This window comes from Nannospalax galili, unplaced genomic scaffold (assembly GCF_000622305.1).
Source record: "Nannospalax galili isolate Female #2095 unplaced genomic scaffold, S.galili_v1.0 scaffold19, whole genome shotgun sequence".
In the NCBI taxonomy this organism is placed as follows: Eukaryota; Metazoa; Chordata; class Mammalia; order Rodentia; family Spalacidae; genus Nannospalax; species Nannospalax galili.
The window spans coordinates 1,219,211-1,237,986 of record NW_008342110.1 but is presented as its reverse complement, the minus strand read 5'-3'; the positions used below and the strand labels follow the sequence as shown (position 1 = coordinate 1,237,986).

Below are 18,776 nucleotides of genomic sequence, written 5' to 3'. Positions count from 1 at the left end.
CTCCATATGCACAAGGGTGTGCACCCCCACCCCACACACACACACACACACACACACACACACACACACACACACACACACACTAAATTAATGTAAGAAAAAAAGAAAAGGAAAACTCTTACAATGCTACCATAACAGGAAACCCAGTCACAATTCACATAGACAGGTACATGAACATAATTGCTATAAAAACAAAATAAGATTGCTCAGTTCTTTCTGGGCAGCACTGTCTGCTGAAGAGCCCCCACCCACGAGTCCATTTGCATGCATTCAAGGCATACCAGCAGGGGCTTTTCAATCCAGTCAGAGGGCTAGAGGTAGGGATCCCCTCCTCACTATGGGATTCCACGTAGGACCAAGTAGGATCATAACGCTTCCCACATCCATCCTACTCACATGGCCCTCCAGTTTCTCTCCCTTAAGGTCCAATCCCTTCCTCTTTTCCCAGGCCTTGGCTCTTCCGGCTCACTGTGATATAATGGAATCCTAGCTCTTCAGATCTCTCAACTGGGCCCCCCAGGTGGGGCATGAATAAGCAGGGGCACCCAGCACCCACACAGGGGAACATGGAACCACCTTTTCCTTCTTTTCAGCTGCTTTGTACAGATGGAGTTGACTGAAAGCATGCCACTGAGGGCCAGAGGGGATGGAGCACTGACAGGAAGACCTGGGATTCTGGTCAAGGAAAGCAGGTGGGCATACATACTGGCAGCCTTGTAGGCTGAATCTGGCTTGAAGAAATAGACCTTCTTTGGCCTATATATCATTGCAATTCTTATTTAATTAATTGTCTACATTGGTAGACATGAGAATTCATCTAAAATCTGCTTTTCCAGAGCCCCCCTTCTCCCCAAATCAGAACTGGCTTCTTTGAGTCATCATTCCCCAGACCAACAATTCCCAAGGACTGAATAAGGGCCGCTTTTCTCTTTCACTTTCTCATCCAAATGAAGTCGACCACAAACATCTTGCTAGACGTCAGGCTCTGATCACCACATCTTGCCCATGTCCTCCCTCAGCCCTCTCCCTGTGTGGCCTCTGTGTGTGTCTCCCCTGCTCTAGGTGCTATCCCTCTGGGGCAGTGATTTTTTACCTTACCTGTGAGAAACCTGATGGGCTAAGAAGCTGCCCTGAGTCCCCGGTTTTGTGCCCATGAGATGCAGTGGCTTGCCAGCACTCCTGATGGACGTCTAACCCACAGAGTCCCTAATATTTCTGTAGCTTGTTTACTTAACTGCCAACCCAGACTACACAGTGCTCACTCTGCAGGGTCCTCACCTCCAGATTATCCAAATAAGCAGCCACGTTACTCTTCAGCTCAGTCACACACAGAGACACCCACTGGAATTTCTCCTCTAAATCATTAAAATCCTTGTCTTCGGTCTGTAAGTAAAGCCATGCGTGTAAAGGTCAAGAAGATCCACACGGGGGCAGTGTGCAACTGGTTCCCCGTCCCAGGTTCTCACTGATGACAAGCTTTCCAAACACCCACTGATAGAGCTGCTTCCTCCAGCTCCATGGCTGAGTGGGACCATTGAAAGGCAGTGTAAACTATATGTGGTAGCACATGCCTGTAAGCCCAACCCCTAGAAGGCTGAGGCAGGAGGATTGTGAGTTCAAGGAAAACCTGGGCTGCACAGTAAGACCTTGTTTCAAAAATAAACAAATGACAGTGTGGTTGGGTGGTTTTGCATTCAGACTGTGGTATCAGACACTGGAGCATGTACTGGCTCATTTGCTTCCTAGCTGGATGGCTATAGGCAGGTGTTTCTTCCTTGTGTGAAAACAAGATGATAAGAACACCTCCTTAACTCTCGATCAAATGTTGCTGCTTCAGTGGACGCGCTCACCCATCCTAGGCTGCTGCTAGGAACTGTCCAGGGCTGGTTCTTTACCCAAGCCCATAGCTCAGCTCTCCTACTGACAAAGAATTCTTCGAACTGGCTCTTGAGAATCAGGTGGACCCTCACTCTCAGTCTCAGCTGTCCCACCTTTTTTTTACAAAACACAATCTCACTATGTAGCCTTGCTGGCCTGAAACACAATAATGTAGATCAGGCTGGCCTCAAACTCACAGAGACCCACCTGCCACTGCCTCCTAAGTTCTGGAATTAAAGGCATATGCCCATCATGCCCTGCTGGCTCACTTTTCAAAGGAACCTCATGCTGCCCCCATCCCCATACCTGATGTGGTCCCTGGGGCTGGTGGGTGACTCTTCCCACCCCTCACATACTCACTCTGGGTACCAGCCCCGCCTCCTGCTTCAATAGCTGGCTTAGCCTGGTGGTCTTCTTTGACAGAGTATGTGTGTTGATGCGGGCTAGCCGCTCCCGGAGGCTCAGCTGCTCTACCTTGGTGTATTTTGAGGCTGCAGTAACACAGAAGAGGAGAACACTGTGGGCAAGCAAGGCTGACCCGGAAAAGCAGCATCCCACCTTCATCTGACTGGGCACTGTCCTCTATCAGGTCACATCTGGTTGAACAGCAAGTTGCACAGAGAAACCCAGAACTGAGAGTCTTCTCTTCCAGATATCAGCCCAGGTTAAGGAGTATCCTGCTTGCTGGACTTTGAAAAGTCACTACTACTTGGGGGCCTCAGTTTCCTTCTCTGTGAAATGAGGTTGCCACTTTGCAGGATTGCTGGGAGGATCACATAAGACAGCAGGTGTGTCAGGACTCCTAAAGAAGGACCCAGCAAAAGAACATTTGCTTAGGAGCCCACAGGCAGTTTAATCAAGGTCAACCAGGAGCTACCCTCCCTACTACTGGCTCAGGGCTTCCATCCTCTGTGAACTCCATTTGGAGAAACAAATGTGTGTCTCATGGGTGGGGGGAAATCCAAGGCTTGAGTTTGAAACCTAACTCTGTTCCTTACTAGCTCTGTGACCAGAAACAAATCATACACACTCATTTACCCAACCGGGAAGTGGGACTGACAGGGCCAACCTTAGAGGTTACAGGGATCGAATAAGATATTGACAGGGAAGGCAAGCCAGGAAAGATGGCTCAGGGTTTAAGAACACTGCCTACTCTTGTAGAGGACCTGGGTTTGATTCCCAGCACCCACATGATGACTAAAAATGTCTGCAACTCTAGTTCCAGGGAATCTGATGCCTTCTTCTGCCCTCTTTGGGCATTGTGCACACAAGGTGCACTTGCATACATGCAGCAAAACACTCAAGTAAATAAAAGTAATTAAAAATTTTTAACATATTGACAGAAAAATATAGCAGAGTTAGGCCTCAAAAAACATCTGCTAATCACCACCCCATTTGATCATCATCCATTCTACGAGTGTACTGAATTATGACACTCTACCTCACACTTGTGCAACTGAAGCAATTATTTAGAAAGTAAACGAGCTAAATTTTTGTTGCCATGCCCTTGATGAGCAGCCATTTCTTGATACTTGGACACTTCATTCTGCACAACTTTTGACTGCAGCAACCCCACCCTCACATCTATCTCTTGCCAGCAGTGCTGGGGATCAAACCCAGGGCCTTAGTCACATTAGGTGAGCACTCCATCAGCTGAACTCCATCCCCAGCCCCACATTTTCACTTTAGGCAAAGCCAGCATGAGCTGAGCTTTGGAACTGGAAGCATTCCCCGTGATGTCCCCCAAACACCCAAGTTCTTACCCACTTCCTTGCGCATCTTGTACTCATTGATGTTGCTGTTCACGCCCTGGAGGGCAGACATAGCCCTTTGAAGGATGGGGTAGGCACTGGCATTGGGGAGTGTGTTTTCCAGGATTTTCTGCAGCAGGAGGGGGTACTTGGTAATCCTCTGCAGGGGGATTACCAGTAAGAAACTGAGACCTGAAGGTCCAGCTTGTGGCCTGAGGGAAAAGGCTGATATTAGGCAGGTAAAGACCACCCTTTAAGGTACCGGGGGATTGGGGTAGAAGCCTAGTTATGCTTACCTTGCTGGGTGACCTCAGGTCGAACACTCTCTCCCTGTGATCCTTTCTGTAATTTGTGAGGTCTAGATGTTGGGCAGAGAAAGCTAGCTAGTCTTGGTTCTTAATTCCTGATTTGTACAAAATCCAGTGATTTGTTCTTGGCCCTCCGTTGCTGAGCCTCTTAGCAGCAGACAGAGCTGAGCACACTCTCCTGGATAGGTGTTAGTAGGCCACAGAGACCCCTCTGTCTAGTGCTTCTCGTTCTCCAAGCTACTCTTTCTGCTTAATGCTGGAGTGTCCTTCCCTTCACTTACTCCCTTAGTAACCTCACATGGTCCTACGGGTTTAAATGTACCCCAAACCCATTTCCACCTCCACTTTCTCTCCAAGGTTCTAGACTCACATGTTCAACTTCATCCTGTACTGTGACTTTGTATCTCTGACTCAGATGTATCCAACTCCAGGTGGTCATCTGCAGGACATTTCACATAACAAAAGAGTCTGTTGCTTCAAAAATATTTTGAAGGGGGCTAGAGAAATGTCTCAGCAGTTAAGAGCACTGATTGCTCTTGTAGAGGACCTAAGTTCAATTCCCAGCACCCACATGGTGGATAACAACCCTCTGTAACTCCAGTTCCAAGGGATCCAACACCCTCTTCTGATCTCTACGGGCATTGCATGACACAAGTGCACTTACACACATGTAGGCAAAAATACATTCATACACATAAAATAAAAATAAATTTTTTAAAAAGAATTTTTGAGGGCCAGTGAGGAATGGTACTGAGATCTGCTCTGCTGATGTCAGATAAGCATCCCTATCCTACTGACAAATGTGTGGGATTTCATCAGGATTCCCCCCAGGTCAAGAACAACCAGGAAGAGGCTCCTGCAGGTCTTCCTTGGTTATTATGAGGCACTCAGAAGCCCACAGAATTTCAGCCCTCAACTGTCCAAGTTTGCTTCCTCCAAGAAGACACACAAATGCTGCTGGTCACCAGCCCACGGCCCCTCCATAATGAGGTCCTTTACTCCTATTCATCTTAAGGAAAATGCTTCAGACCAAATGTCCAGAAAAAAATCAGCCCAGAGGCTAAGAATACACAGATCATGTGGGCACTCATGGTGGCCGCAGGTGGAATGCCATCAGGGCATGTCTGCACTGTCCATATGCTTTCCCCAAGGGTGTTCTGAGCTCAGATAACTGGGCAGTGGAGGTAGAAACAGTGGGCAGATATTTGCAAAACTCCATCCCTTGGGCTGATGGTCCATGGAAAGAACCAGGTGCCTCCCAGGGAAAACTGTCTCCACAAAATCAGAGGCCAAGAGGTCCTTAAAGAGATGACCACATCTTTCACAGCCATCAAGGAGTCACTGCAGAGTGATGGAGCCTGTAGCCTTTCTGAAGTAGTTTGGAGAAAATATTTATGTAGCTTTCTCAAATAGGTAACAAGAATGGGGAGATAACGGGCACAGCTGGGAGAGTGTGACAGAAGAGGGCTTCGAACATCCCCATGGGAGTGCCACAGGGTGAGATTGTGGAGAATGGTTGGGTAACTTTGCCCCACCAACCCCAGTCTAGACATTTACCCACAGAAATCTTGACTCCAGCACACAAAGGGAAAGGTAAGTTATTTGTGAAAACGCTATCAAAAAAAAAAAAAAAAAAAAAAAAAAAAAAAAAGATTGTGAGGCAGAGTCTGAGAGCTATCCTGGAGTAAGCTCTGCACAGCACTGAAGGGAGCAGAAGTACTGATCACAGTCCTGAGAACACATTCACATGATTAAGTGAAAGGTCTAGAATAGCATGTGAACTAGGAGTCCCTTAAAAAAGGAGGCAGGGAGGTTGGAGAGATGGTTCAGCAATAAGAACACTGGCTGCTCTTGCAGAGGACCCAGGGTTGGTTCCCAGTACCCACATGGCAGCTAACCATCTGTAACTCTATTTCCAGGGGATCCAATGCCTTCTATCCTCCTTGGTCATCGCACACATGTGATGCACTTAGATACCTGTAGGCAATACACTCATACACATAAAATAGAAATTTTTAAAAAAACAACTGCCCACCTCTTTATCTATGTATGTGTCAATCTGTCTATAATTACACAGAAGAAAATTGAGTAGAGAATGGTAACTCCCTGGAAGGCCAAGGAGAATGTTGAATATTGCATTTATATTTAAAACAAACACAATTAACTGATAAAGGAAAACAGAGAGGTATTTGCATTCTCCAAGCACTGCTGCCCCAGGCAGCCTCCTGGAACTTCGGGTTCCAGGACTGATATACGTCTGCCAAGTCTCCTTTCCCATCCAATGCTGTGAAAGGTCCTCCCTACAGGGTTTCCTGCCCCTGCTAATCTTTGCTCCCAATGGCTTTCAGGGGAAGTACAGTCTTAGCAGGCTACACTGAACACTCTTGAGCTCACCCACACAAATAAAGCTGGGGCAGCATTCATTCTGGAACCACAAAGAATCCAGAGGTACCATCTACAGTGACAGCTGGGAAAGGACAGTTTATGGTGCTGTGGTGATTCTAGTAGATCACATTCAATGAAGTATCCATTGTCAGAAGCACATGAAGGCCAAGGTCACAGGCTGCAAGATCAGCAGTCACCCTGACAGTCGTTCTCACAGCAGGCATTCTGGAAACCTGCAGGCCCTGGGGGATACAGGCATTCCACGGTGGAGACCAGGTACAGTGATTTCCTGAACATAGACCTGCACTCCTGAGAATAACTCCAGGTCTCACATGTCCCCCACCACATTCCCACAACCCCCCCCCCCCCCCCCGCGCAGCCACACGGAAAACACAGGCACCCGAATCAACACCAGAACATTTTAGACGAAACAATATAGACATATTTTCACAATATGATCCAAAACCTGTTAAGTTTTGGAAAGAAGCTTTCACTTCCCAATTTCGGTTCCTTACTTTTTGGTGATTATATCTACTACTTTACAGAAGCATACTCTTATTTTCTCAGAGTGATAAGCGTGCAAATGTTTGACCTATGTGAGCACACAGGAGTAGAGTGCATGCACATGATTCCTTGGCATTAGTGGATGGGGTTGGTCTCTAAGCAAAGGTCTAAAGTGTCTACAGAAATGAATTAGATCCCATTCAATCCCCTGTTTGAGAGTTACAGAAGCCTCAGACCTGCGAGACAAACCTGCCTCACAGGGAGCGCTCTGGCCTTAGTCCCTATGTCCTAAAGACAAAATGCTAAAGACAAAATGGCTAGCACTACTACCAGCTCTCAAAGTTCAGTGCCTCAGTTCCAGAACAGCAGAAGGGATTGCAAGCTCAGGGCGAGCCACCCAGGAGGCTGAGACGGCAGCTCCGCCCCCGGGCCCTGAGCTCCGCCCATCTCCTCCCCCCCCCCCCCCCCCCCCCGCCCAGCACTCAGAGTCTGAACCAGGGCCTCAAAATGTACCACGATATATTTTGAGCCAAAATACATTGTGACTTTTTATCCGGTCACAAGGCAAGATGCTGGGCCTGACTGACACTGCCTTTTATATGTAAGACTCCGGCCCTTTGCAAGGATTTAACCACTTCCTCTGCCTCCCTGGTGGGCAATGAGTCACATTCCTTTCCATTTTAGCTTTTCACACACTAGGAAGTCAGGCTGCTTTCACTGCAAGTTGCTATTCTTGGGTGCACACACCCTCTGTTCCTCCGTGTTCTCAAAGAGGACTTCTTACACAGAATGGCCTCTGGCTCTTCCTAACCTCCAAGCTTATTTACTGCACGTGGAGGCAAGCCTTAGAATGCTTGTTTTAACTTTTGGGGTTGTGATGCCTGGGTAGACACTGAAATTTACAAGAGAAGATATTTTCCTTTTCTTTCTCCTTTGCATTATAGTTATCATTATATTGATTTTTCCAGTTACATATGTAGGTAGGTTAGATTTTTCAGGATTTATTTCAGGATAACAAATGTCTTTAATATTTGTTATAAAAGGAAGCCTTGGGTATGATGGGGCTGAGCAGTGACACAGTTCCTGACTGGTTGAGATGACTGGAATAGCTGGCACTTAGTTAGCGTCCCTTGTGTGCTGTGTGTGTAACACTTCACCAGGTGCTGTCATGACTCCCATCTGACCCATAAGTAAACTGGGTTGGAGATGTGAAATGGCTCTCACTGGAAGGGCCAGGAGCCAGATCTGCCACGATGTAGCACAGCTGCAGGAAACAGGACAAAAGCAGCCTCAGCGCCAGCTAGCTAGTGCTTCTAACACGACCGAACACGTGGGAGACGTTTCATCCAGTTTCTGCGTCCCTGAAAAATCAGAGGCTCTGACCAGTGGGAACTCACATTCTAATGTGGCCACACAGACAAGAACTGGCTTCAACTGCTCCCCTCCCCGCAATCCCATGACTCTGAAACCCAGCCCAACAAGAAGAGCTGCCTGTTTGTTCCCTAGCCCTGGAGTCTGGGCTGGCCTTGCCCTTCCTGTGGTGCTGAAAGTCTGTGACCATCAGGTGAACAAACCAGCTATAGGAAGCAGAGAGGCCATGTGACCAGAGCTGAGTTGGCTCCTGTGTCTCACATACAGCGTGAAAGAGCTGGACAAGATCTGCAAAGCTGACGTGCAGCGAACTGCAGATACACGGGAATACACAGCCAGGACCAGAAGACTCATTTGCTGAGCCCAACTAAATTTATAATACACAGATGTGTGAGCTAATTAAATGTGGGGTTTTTTCACATTTATTTATTTATTTGTGAGTATGTATATGTGAGTGCGTGCATACCACACCACATGCATTTAAACTTTCAGGAGTCTGTTATCTCCTTCCACCATGTGGGTCCTGGGGAACTGAACTCAGAAAGTCAAGCTTTGTGGCAAGCGTCTTTACCCACTGAACCATCTCACTGCCCCACTAAAGGATGGTTTTTAAGCCACTGTTTAGGGGTGGTTTGTTATCTAGCAAAGGCTACTAAGAGCAACAATCCCCTAAGGCCATACTACCAGTGCTCTACCTGTAGCCTCAGCTGGCCTGGAACTCACCACGTAGCCCAGGCTGGCCCCAATCTTGCAGAGATCCACCTGCCTCTTCCTCCCAAGTGCTGGGATTAAAGGCATGTGCTACCTCGCCCAGCTCTGTTGTCTTCTTTTTACCACAGTTTCCATTACTCCCCTTTGCCCTGCATTGGGCATTGCATTTCCCTGGTCCTGGAATCTGCCCCACTCCTACAGAAATACATCTAACAACTCCTGAAAAAGCCTAAATTTTTTAGATCTTGGGGGATAAGTATACCTTTTTGAGAGAGCAGGATCTAGGACATGGATACCTGAAAAGGAGACTTCTATGGAAAGTCGGAGGTTGAGAAATGAGAGAAGATAAGTGAGAGGAGGAGGGTGACAGAAGTTTTTGTACAGAAGACTCATCTGCAAACACTTGTTTCTACACTGTATCTCTCAGGACTAAAAAGAGCACCTGAGTAAGATAAAAATAGTGACTTGCTGCATCACCCTACACTCCAGTTTCCAAAAAGTGACCTTCAGCTTTGTCCTTCTGGCAGCTTATCCAGAAAAGGAGATAACCCTCTTTGTTTTATTCTGTCTCGGGTTTTGTTGTTCCGAGATTTGGTCTTGCTATGTAGTCCAGGTTGGCCTTGAACTCACAGCAATCTTCCTACCTTGGCTTTTTAAAAAATTATTACATTTATTTATTTATTTTGGGAGGAGGTGAGGTATACCACAGAGAGCATGTGGAGACCAGAAGATCACTTGCAGAAGTTAGTTCTCTCCTTCCACCATGGGGGTTCCAGGCATCAAACTCAGGTTGGTAAGGCTTGGTAGCAAGCACCTTTACCCACTGATCCAATCAGCTGCTCCTACCTTGGCCTCCTGAGTACTGAGATTACAAGTGTCCTCGTACCTGTTCATTTGGTTTTGTTTGCTTAAAAATTTTTTTCAATTATGCGTATATGGGTGCATCAGTGTGTGGGTATATGCCCATGAATGCAGGTGCTGGTAGAGGACAGAAGAGGCCAGATCCCCTGTAGCTGGAGATAGGTGGTTATGAGCCCAACATGGGTGCTGAGAACTGAACTCATGTTCTCAGGAAGAGCAGTATGAACTCTTAACCACTGAGCCATCTTTCCAGCCCCAACATAGCCCTTTTTGATATATTAAAGGAACCAGAACAATTCACACAAAAAGATCAAGCAAAACTCTAAGTGTCCAGAAAGATGGCCACCTGAAACCCCATTTTCACTTCGGCCAGTACACACATCCTAGTTTGGCAGCACACCGTGTTGCAGAGGCTTGGGGAAAGGGCACTCTGCTGCTGACAGGAATGCAAACTGACATGCCTTTACAGGGGAAATTTTACCATTTATCAGAAATTATCCATACGTATTTTGGTCTAGCACTTCTGAAAATATACTTTGCAGGAGAGGAAAATGACTGAAGTTCCTGCCTAAACACTGTGGCCTTGCCTGTAATATAGAATAGAAACAAACCAAATGTCTCCCCACAAACAGCAGTTAAACAAATTGATCTTGCCACCTGATGAAAGAGCATGCTGACTGAGGGTCAAAGGATCATGAATGGTATGTGTTGAAATTGAAAGACCTCCAGTAAGGAGATAGATGTAAATGAGCTTTAAAAGGATACAAGCTGGGGCTGGAGACATGGCTCAGCAGTTAAGAGCACTAGCTGCTCTTGCAAAGGACCTGGGTTCAGTTCTCACCACCCACGTGATGGCTTACAACCAGCCATAACTCCAGTTCCAGAGGATCCAACACCCTCTTCCGGCCTCCACAGACATTGTACACACATTGTGCACCTACATACATGCAGGCAAAACACTCATATACAAAACATTTTTTAAAAATAAAAAGAACAAGCTTTAATTTAGAAGTTAAGAAAACACCTGGGACTGTAGAAATGGCTCAGTGGTTAAGAGCACTGGCTGCGTACATGCAGGCAAAATGCTCACACGCATAAAAAAAAATAGATTAAAAATTTTTTAATTAAATTAAAAAATAAAAGCTAAGGAAATGAGATTATTTATTTGTAATTGCTTGTATATGCAAAAGGCACTACGAATAGAAACCTAAAATGAAGTGGGAAGCGCAGGGAGGGTCAGGAAGATGCAGAGCCTTGTTTGAAACCATTGAGATGTGAGAGCTACTTGTCTTGGCAGTGAGGCTTGGCCTCTCCTGACTGACAAAAACTTTGCTGCTGGCACAGCCTGAGCAAGCCTGAGACCAGAAGTGCTCTGAGGCTAGGCTGGTGGGGCAGGAATGAGGGCTGAGAAGAAATGCTACTCACACCGCTGCTTCGATGATGCCCTGGATCTCCTGCTGTAGTTCTGGCTCCTTCCTGTATGCCTTGACCAGCAGCAGAGCCTGGTCGTAGTTGGCACAGTAGACCTTATAGACTCGTTCAAACTCCTCTTGGAATTCCAGGAATAAGTTACCTTATGGTGAAAGAAAGAGTTATCAGGGGCGCACGTTCATGTCCCCTTGGTTGGCACAGGGTGGTGGAGCCACTCTTCTGTGAGCAGCCAAGCTTTCCCAGCATGTCACCGTGGGCAGTTACCTAGGCTTCTTGTTTCTGTCTTTCATCTGTTTCCTACGGTTGCTGAATGGCTGAATGATAGAATGGTGCAGATCCCAGTTTCTTTCTTGTTTTTACATTTTTAAAAAATATGTATTTTTTTTATTATTTTTATGTGTATGTGTATTGCTTGCATATAAGTAAGTGCGCCCTTGTCATGCAATGCCCGCAGAGGACAAAAGAGGCTGTTGGATCCCTTGGAACTGGAGTTACGGACAGTTATTAGCTGCCATGTGGGTGCTAGGATTCGAACCTGGGTCTTCTACAAGAACAGTTAGTGTTCGTAACTGCTGAGCCATCTCTCCAGCCCCAGTTTTTACATTTTTCAAAATATTTTATGGTTATGAGTGTATGTATGTAAGTGCACTCATACTATGCAATGCCCATGGAGGTGAGAAGAGGGTGTCAGATCCCCTGGAACTGGAGTTACAGACGGTTTTAACCACTATGTTGGTGCTGGGAATCGAACCAGGGTCCTCTGCAAGAGTGCTGTTAACCACTGAGCCATTTCTCCAGGTTGAGCCCCAAATGGGGCTGCATAACTGAATGTGGGGTCATAAAAAGTTCAACAAGAGTAAAAGGTTTCTGCCAGGCATGGTGGCATAGGCTTTAATCCCAGCACTTGGGAGGCAGACAGGTCAGCCTGAGTTCCAGGCCAGCTGGGGATACAAGGAGACCCTGTCTCAAAAAGATCAAAAAATTTTAAAAAAGAATAAAAGGTTTCTGAACACACGGTGACTCCAGATTAATTCGAAACCAGCTCATGATGATGGAGGTGATGCTGGCAGCTCTTGCCTGTGCTCCACTGCTGCACTTTGCTTCATCCTTGGTTCAAACACACATGTGCACTTTGCTCTGTATGCGCATGAAGCCACAACTCCGACAAGTGCAGCCTGAACTGCCTTGACAGCTTTGAGGCTGTTGTATGATGGGAACTGCAGTTTTTTCGGTACATACAGTTTTCTGCTTTTACAGGAACTGGTTTAGTTATGGAAAACAAGGACTTTTGACATTTTTCTACTGTCATTCCTCATGTATCAAATTAGTGTGCCTTTGAATTACATTGCATTAGAACATCTGATTTTAAAAATCGATGCTTGAGGGGGCTGGAGAGATGGCTCAGCAGGTAAGAACACTTGTTGCTCTTGTACACAACTTAAGTTCAATTCCTAGCACCCACGGTGGACTGTTCACAACCACCTATAGCTCCAGTTCCAGGGGATTCAGCACCCTTTTCTGACCTCCTCATGTATCTGAGCACAGAGGCATACACTCACACAGATACGCACATGAATAAACAAAAAATAAAGATAAAAATTGCTGCTTCACTTGCTGACTTGAATTTCATTTTAATAATAATAATAATAATAATAATAATAGTAATAATAAAATAATAATAATAAAACTTTTGGCCCGGTGTGGTAGTGCACCCCTTTAATCCCAGCACTTGGGAGGCAGAGGCTGGCAGATCTCTGTGAGTTCAAGGCCAGCTGGGGCTACAGGGAAACCCTGTCTCAAAAAGACCAAAAAGAAAAAAACTGTCAAAAAAATACTGTCAAATGAATTTTAACTTAGAAAACATTATCAATGAATTTTGGCTTTGAATTTCCAATAACTTTTTTTGGTTGTTGTTGTTTTTGTTTTTGTTTTTTTGTTTTTGGTCTTTTTGAGGCAGGGTCTCCCTGTAGCCCCAGCTGTCCTGGAACTCACTATGTAGATCAGGCTGGTCTTGAACTCATAGAGATCCACCTGCCTCTGCCTCCCAAGTGCTGGGACTACAGGCGTGTGCCACCACACCCCCCAATAACTTTTTAAATGACCCTACATACTTTTGCCATTTTGTGCTACATATTTATGCAACATGGGGTTCTCAGCACTGGTGATTATAAAATCAAAATATCAACCAACTCTGAAGAATGTTGAAGATGCCTTACATTCACACAGTGTTTCATAGCTTTAAAGCACACTTTTGGGCGGGAGAGATGGCTCACTGGTTAAGAGCACTGGCTGCTCTTGCAGGGGACCTGGGTTCGAGTTCCAGTACCCACATGGTGGAACATGGCTAACAACTGTCTGTAACTACAGTTCCAGGGAATCTGACATCCTCTTCTGACCTCTGTGGGCATTGCCCAACATGGATGATGCATCTACCTACATGCAGGCAATACACTCATACACATAAAATAAAAATAATAGTAATAAATAAAGCACACTTGTAACAATTACAGTGTTTGTTTGCTTTGAGACAAGGTCTCATACAGCCCAGGCTGGCCTTGAACTCACAATCTTCCAGCCTCAGAGCTACCATTAGCTCATTTTGTCCTTCCAATGAAGTGTGAAAAATCCATCCAAGACACCAGTTTACAAGGACACACAGCATAGCAAGCGAGTATTAAATAACATAATGTATATAAAGTATCTGACACAAATTTCACTTATTAAATATTTGCTAACTGCTTATTTACTATGTGCCAGATACTCTGCTAGGCTCTGAGGACAAAACAATGGCCCTGTGTTATGGGGTTTAAAGTCTAAGTGGGGAAGACAGATCATAAATAAACCCAGCCCTCCCTATCCATGGATTATGGGTTCTGTATATGCAGATTCAACCAACAGGGGATTAAAAACAATCAAAAAAAGCATGTGCAAGTCCCATGACAGGAGCCTTGAACACCAGGACAGAGCAGGAACCAAGACATGAGAAGCTAGTGATTTCCTGGGCTCTTTGTCCCTGAATCCCATGAGAAGATCTACAGCAAAGATCTGCATTTCAAGCTGGAGAAACATTTCAAGATGGACCACCGCCCTGAGGCCAAGGCTTGAACAAGATGGCCCACTACTCTGACTCCAATCAGACCCAAGCTGGTCTCAAATTCTTTTTTTAATTGCATGTGTATGATGACCGGGGGAGGGGTGGGTGGGTTTCAAGTGCCTTTACCAGCTGAGCCATCTGGCTGGCCCGAATCTCCTACTTTTGATCTTCCTGCCTCAACCTCCTGAATGCTGAGGTTACAGGCATGTGTCACCATCTTTGAGAGACTTCTTCACCTTGGTCTGTTGTAGTTCCTGATGATCAGCAGGTTGAACATTCTCATGTTAATGGGACTTTAGAAATCTTCATGCCCCTTCTTTTTTAAAATCCATTTTCATCATTTATTTGAATTTACTCTTCTTCTGTCAATTACATTTGGGTCAAACATTTGTCTTTTTTTTTTTTTTTTTTTTTTTTTTAAAAGTTTTGCAGTCTATCTGCTATGTAAACCAGGCTGGCCTTGAACTCACAGAGATCCGCCTGCCTCTGCCTCCTGAGTGCTGGGATTAAAGGTGTGCACCACTACACCCGGCTAACATTTTTTAAAAACTATATTGAGCTTATACAGACTTTTATTGTCATCATTCCCTAAACAGCACAGTATAACAACCTTCTATATGTCAATTACGTTGTACTAAATATTGTAAGTAGTCTAGAGGTAATTTAAAGTATACAGGAGAATTGCCGTAAGTCTTATGCTAATACTATGCCATTTTATTCAAGAGACGTACTTGAGCATCTGGCAGATTTAGGTATCTAAGGTGGAGGGGGCATTTCCTGGAACCCATCACCTGCTGATATCAAGGAATGACTATCACAGAAGTCAGAGCAAGGCCAAATAAAGATGCAGAGATTGGGGGCATCTATTTGAGGAAGGCCTCCACAGATAATGTGAAGATCTGCCAGAGACCAGAAGTAGCCAGCTCTGGGAAGCTCAGACAGAGCATGTACAGCTCTCAAGAGTGTGACCAGCAAATGTTCAGAGGGAGGAAAGTCCTGGCCTGAAGACAAGCCCAGCAGCATGTGTGGCCGCAGCAGAGTGAGCCAGGCATCAAGTAGAGGAAACAAATGGGCGGCAGAAGTCAGGTTTCACAGGACTTCAGATGAAGTGGGGTGCAGCCAGCCACTCAGATTTTATTCCAGGGTGGCAGGAAGCAGTTTAAGCAGGGGTGCCATGATCTGATTTTGGCTTAATTTCAACAGCGGGTGCATTAACACTACAACATAAGAAGATAAGCACAGACCCTGTGCAAGTTCCTGGTGTGTTCTAGATCTTTTAGTGTGAACCTGGTTACTTATGGGGAGTGGGTGGAAGAGGGTGGGAAGAATGAAGGAACAGGGTGGCACTCTAGAGATGAGAGACTCTAGGGGGTAGTACTGCTTCATTGAAAATACCTTCTGGATTATTCTGACTCTTCAGACCATGGTGGTTTTTCTATAAACCTAACAGCACACTTAAAAAAAAATCTATTAATGAAAAAAATGTTTCTGTATTGAGCCTAAACTAGGAGGCACTATGCTTTCAATATGTGCCCCCAAGTTCATGTGTTAGAAGCTTAATCTCCAATGCTCCAGCCTGAGAACAGTGAGTAGGCCATGAGGTCCAGACACTGTATAAGGGCCCTGCTGCCTGCTTCCCTCCGAGGAACCTCACACTCTCCCTGAGATGCTTTTCCTTGGAACCCTGGAAACAGTTCTGCAGTGAACACACACTGAGAACAATGGCATGGAAAACCAAGGCCAACAAGCACCTGGGTCTTTTGCTTACCAATTAAGTGTGCTTGCTCCTCTTCCATGGAAGCCATCTCCTGAAGACCATGAAGGAATCTGCTGCTCACTTGGATGATGTCATCCATGTTTGAGAACAGGACATCTAGATCTTCCTGTGGCAGCTGAAAGCAAAGAAGCAGAGGCTGGAAAGCTCACAGAGGGACTATCTATCAGCAGGCTTTGGAAAACAGTCCAGAGCCTTCACACTATCAGGATCCTTCTGCTCTTGAGAATACTGACTGCCCTGATGCAATGTTTGGAAAGATTTGGGAATCTTGTAAGCTAAGAGAAATCTTTTAAGCTTAAAGAAGAGAGGAAGACCTTGAGTCTTTAGCATGGAAAGAAAGCTGACCTGGGGGCTACCATAGGTGTTATGATGTGAACGTGAAATGACCCCTCATAGGCTCATGTGTTTGAACACATCTTCCTCAACTGGTGGAACTATGGGAAGGCTGTGGAGGAAGGAGGTTACTAGAGGTAGGACTTGAGGCCTGCCCCCTTCCTGTTCCCTCTCTGTCTATCCAACAGCGCATTTAATTCTGAGTTGACTGAATACCTTACAACCGAACCAACACCAAAAATAGGTGTTTCCAACCTATTTTTTTTTTAAGAGACAGGGTCCACTACGGAGCCCCAGCTGGCTACATAGACCAGGCTGGTCTCAAATTCCAGAAATTTGCCTGCCTCTGCCTCCTGAATGCTGGGGTTAAAGGCATGCACTACCACTCCTGGCTCCACCTTTTGACACTGCACACAATGTCTTCATCTATGAATTTCATGCTTAAGTGATAAGAAAAGTTACATTCTTATAATAGCTTTCTGTATTCTTATACAATCTTCTTTCACACTTAGACTATTTTGTAGTTCCCTTTTGTTTCACTGACTAGGTAGATACCTTGAAATGTAACCCTGGGATGCTTTACTACTCAGTGATGTTTTATTGCTCTGTGGTATTGTCACTACCCTGAGATGTTTATTATTCTGCAATATCTTGAAGCTCTGTGATGCTTTCTACTAGCTATATCTAAATGCTGATAAGGATGTGAAATTAAGAGCATAGAAAGTTCACCGAATAGTTTAATGAGACACCTGGTTTAATTAAGCCAAGAAAAGTGTAGCTCAAATGTGACAGATATCTAACTTTCTGCTGGTGATGTCTGCTTTTGTAAACTGCAATGACTGTTTGACTGATTCCTAGCCCAATTAGTCTGGGTTAGTTATAGATCAAAAGGTGGCAGATGTCCCAACCCATGCCTGGAATATCAACTTTAAAAACTATGATGACTAAGTGAACTCAGGAAGGAATTTTCCTGTGATAACATGGCTTATCATGAAAATAAACATAGGTCCCAGGTGCCAGCCATAAAATATGATGTAAAAATGTCTATTTAATTTTGGGGGCCCAGAAAAATCTAAAAGCCTTAATTGCTAATTCTGAGACCTTATGCATGAGAAAGAATAAGCAAGTTTTCCAACTCTCTCCTGGGTGAATGCATGATCTCTTAGCTGTTCCAAGAATTTTTCTATAACATTTGGAGGCCCCAGTGAGATTTGAGATGCGTGTCTTCACAGCATGAGCTCAAGCATATCAGTTCTTTGTGCCACTGAAGCAGGGCTCTGGCTACAACTAGGGAGAAGGATGTGAGGCTCTTAAAAATGAGATGTACTCCTGATAGTATTCCAGGTCCCTGAGGAATCAGCACTTTGCTCTCCCTGGACAGCTGGACCCTAGCAAGACCCAAAAGGAGGGACAGACCAGCTCATCAGGAACCAAAGAAGACTGGTTATGGGAAAAGAGGTAAGACAACAGGACCCAGTCCTATCCATGGGACAGAAGGAGAGGCTGATTGCCTCTCAATAGGAAGAGCAGCTGGAATAAGCTTCAGAAAGTGTGGAGCACTTGCAGAGAACTCCCTCCAGGAGAGTTCAGAATGGAGAAATGCTGCCCTAAGCTCCAGGAGAGTGTGGATTATGGGGCTGGAGAGGTCAGAAGATGCAGGGATTTTCCAAAAGAGGGAGGAAATGATTGAATAACGTGTGTGTGTGTGTGTATTAATGTCTAAGAAACCCAATTTGTTCACACTTTGGGCTTGAAGTTGTGATCTTACAGCTGGAGATCCATAAGGTTACAGGGTCTGAGTAGGCTCATTCTGTGGTTCCATCATGGTCTTATGGTGGGACCAGACTAGAGACTGGTTGTAAGTCACAATTGCTGAACCCACTCTGGCTAAGTGCTATTTAAACTTCCCTCAAAAGGTGGCCAGACTAGTGCCTGAATGGTCTCCTCTCAAGAGGGAGAACCCCACCCTTTGTTGATTTGCATCACCAAAGCCGGGGAAAACATGGGAGGTTGTTGAAATTCGGTCCTATGTCCCAAAGGCCTTTCTATCCATGGTGTCTAGGAAAACTCTTTTATGAAGAAATTTCCACCTTTTATGCCTGCATGTGAGTGAAGATTTGATTAGCAGGTTCACTGTTCCTTGAGATATGTGCCCACTTTGTGCTCTAGGCACAAATAAGTGGCCCATAGATCTTTTCTTTTACAGTGAGGAGAATTTTTATCAGACTCAAGGATTTATATTTAGCTGAAGGGCTGCTAGATTCCAGGGGGAATGAGATGACAGTGCTAACCCACACCTGTTGTCTTTGTCCCACCTTCTGCAAGCATTTGGACCCCCCCCCCCCGCCGCGGAATATCCCCTTCTCAGGCTT

At 45.4% G+C, this 18,776-nt stretch overlaps 1 protein-coding gene across 4 annotated transcripts in view; it reads right to left on the bottom strand.

Annotated features, from left to right (window-relative positions):
• The window catches only part of Arhgef37 (Rho guanine nucleotide exchange factor 37), a 55,293-nt gene that overhangs the window by 18,222 nt on the left and 18,295 nt on the right, over positions 1-18,776 (bottom strand). For 3 of the 4 annotated variants that reach the window (XM_008837908.3, XM_017799327.2, XM_029565830.1), the window contains 5 exons: positions 16,063-16,186; positions 11,195-11,342; positions 3,642-3,841; positions 2,239-2,369; positions 1,279-1,383 (listed from right to left, as the gene is read on the bottom strand). In XM_008837908.3, the coding sequence (XP_008836130.1) occupies positions 1,279-1,383; positions 2,239-2,369; positions 3,642-3,841; positions 11,195-11,342; positions 16,063-16,186 (708 nt within the window). The remainder of the gene's footprint in view (positions 1-1,278; positions 1,384-2,238; positions 2,370-3,641; positions 3,842-11,194; positions 11,343-16,062; positions 16,187-18,776) is intronic. The other variant, XM_017799326.2, reaches the window with a different exon arrangement.